We start from the raw sequence: 2,192 nt of genomic DNA, 5'->3' as shown, positions 1-2,192 counted from the left end.
ATTGCTGCTGAATTGCTGCATCGTCCGACTAAAGCAGACCTGGGCTCTATCTCAGTCTGAGCTACGCTGCCCCCTGCAGGACTTTCAATTAGCGCTAAACGCCACAACCTCTGAGGCACGATTTTCTGTGACGCGGTGTGTTCAGAGCCACCTGAGGAAAAATGCATGCCACACTTTTCAGGTTTTTTTAGGAGTAAAATCAACCTCATCAAATGAATGCTTTGGTTTTAACGTGACTGAGGGGTGTGAATACTTTATGATGCTGCAGTGGTCGTGGTTATGGTGCGCCGCTTACGGTGAGATGGTTATCTTTGTATCCGTGTCCTGCTCCACTTTTTTCAGGTTGCGTCCTTCCTTCCCGATAAGCCGGCCGACAAAGTTGTTGTGGGCGAGAACCTTCAGAGGGACCTCATCCGCCCTAAAACAAAGCCAGGCGTCATCAAACCCCGCCCCTCAGTCGGGCGCCATGTTCTGCTGCTTTAGCTCTGGCTCTCAAACCTACGTCTTGGTGTCTTTGGCCTCCTGGTGCATGATCTCCAGGATCATGCGGCAGGCGGCTGAGCAGCCTTCCGGCGTGGAGTGGATGCTGATGGGCTTCTCAGCGGCGCCGGCGTTCTCCTTACGGTGGACGTCAATCCTGCAGGGAAACAGATGGGCATCAGGCTGCGGGTTGATGTCGCTAAGCCCGCTTTCAAAGCATCATGGTTACCCACTTGCTCTGCGTCTGCTTGGTGATGTTGCGGATGGTGGCTCCCTCCTTGCCGATGATGGCTCCAACGTACTGGGTGGGCACCAGCAGCCTGAGGGGGATGTCGGCGTGCGGAGGTTTGGGTGGCATTCCCGAGTTCGGGGAGCCGCCGCGGAGTCCGCCGCGGGGCCCGTAGCCGGGGCGACGGCCGTTCTCGGTCCCCCGCTGTCCGTCCATGTCGGAGGTCTCGTCGGGGATGTAGGAGACGCGCAGGGCATTGCTCTCCAGCTGATATCCGTTCAGCTTCTGGATGGCTCTGATGGCAGCAAACGGGACAACAGAAGGATGATTAAAGAGACGCAGCGCCACGTTCCGCGTACGGGGAGACATTACTGCCAGGATTACGCAGAACAAAGAAACACGTTTTAGAGGAAAGTTTGGATGAAAAAATAAAAAAAGGGAGATTCATTGATATGAAAAAGTTCAACCACTATTCGTAGTTGTTCAGATTTTTGTTTGCCAGATTTTAAAATCTGCAGTTAGCTGAGAAATAAATCTGTAAAAAAAAAATTTGAGAAAAATAACATCTTTTAAACAATGGGATATTTTATTGATGGGTTTTTAGTGCGGCTGCAGAAGCTGAGCTCCCAGTTGTTAATGATTAGTAGAACAAACTTCTCCTGTCAGAGTCCGGCCTTGAGGTCCCGGTCACACCCTGCTAATTTAGCAGCATCTGCCCGACGTCCCAGAATCTTCTAAAATGCTGACATACGCTGAACTTTCTATGTAGTCTTTCAATTTTAGGCCTAAACATACAATACAAACCTTCTCATTTAAAGAGTTCTCTTTATTTTCATGACTATGAAAACTGAAGGCATCAAAACTGTGAATTAACACGTGTTGAATTATATACTTAACAAAAAAGTGTGAAACAACTGAAACTATGTCTTATATTCTAGGTTTTTCAAAGTAGTCTCCTTTAGCTCTGATCACTGCTTCACTCACTCTTGGCGTTCTCTTGATGAGCTTCCAGAGGCCGTCACCTGAAATGGTTTACCTTCACAGGTGTCGTCTGTCAGGTTTATTAAGTGGGATTTCTGGCCTTATAAATGGGGTTGGGAGCAGTGTTAATTTTTTCAACCAGGACGATGACGAAAATATTTCGTCAACGCCCCTTTTTCCCGTGACGATGACGAGATGATAACACAAAAAAAGTTTTTCCAGAAAATAAAAAATTATTTTCGTCAACGAGACTAAGACAAAATTTATGATCCATTGACGAATGGACATTAATATAAGTGTTTCTTGAGCTTCTTAGAAGATTACGCGTTGTTGCGTAACAACGTTTGTCCCTAAACGACACCTGTCCCACAGCGTCTCGCAGTACTCAGTCAGTACCAGCAGAGGGCCTGTATCTGTCTGTCTCTCAGTCATAGAAGAAAGATGTTCTACTGATACTCTGGATATTAATTGTTTAAATTTCTTCCTCCCAACTAGATTCCTG

General features: G+C 47.2%; 1 protein-coding gene across 1 annotated transcript in view; it reads right to left on the bottom strand.

Annotated features, from left to right (window-relative positions):
• The window catches only part of LOC107099354 (insulin-like growth factor 2 mRNA-binding protein 1), a 60,680-nt gene that overhangs the window by 15,680 nt on the left and 42,808 nt on the right, over window positions 1-2,192 (bottom strand). The window contains exons 6-8 of the mRNA XM_015397433.1: window positions 714-1,004; window positions 503-637; window positions 296-418 (exon numbers count right to left, since the gene is read on the bottom strand). Coding sequence (XP_015252919.1) covers window positions 296-418; window positions 503-637; window positions 714-1,004 — 549 coding nt within the window. The remainder of the gene's footprint in view (window positions 1-295; window positions 419-502; window positions 638-713; window positions 1,005-2,192) is intronic.

The sequence above is a fragment of the Cyprinodon variegatus genome, unplaced genomic scaffold (genome assembly GCF_000732505.1).
Source record: "Cyprinodon variegatus isolate N-32 unplaced genomic scaffold, C_variegatus-1.0 Scaffold862, whole genome shotgun sequence".
In the NCBI taxonomy this organism is placed as follows: Eukaryota; Metazoa; Chordata; class Actinopteri; order Cyprinodontiformes; family Cyprinodontidae; genus Cyprinodon; species Cyprinodon variegatus.
Note: the sequence above shows the minus strand (reverse complement) of the source record. Positions and strands in the feature narration are given on the sequence as shown.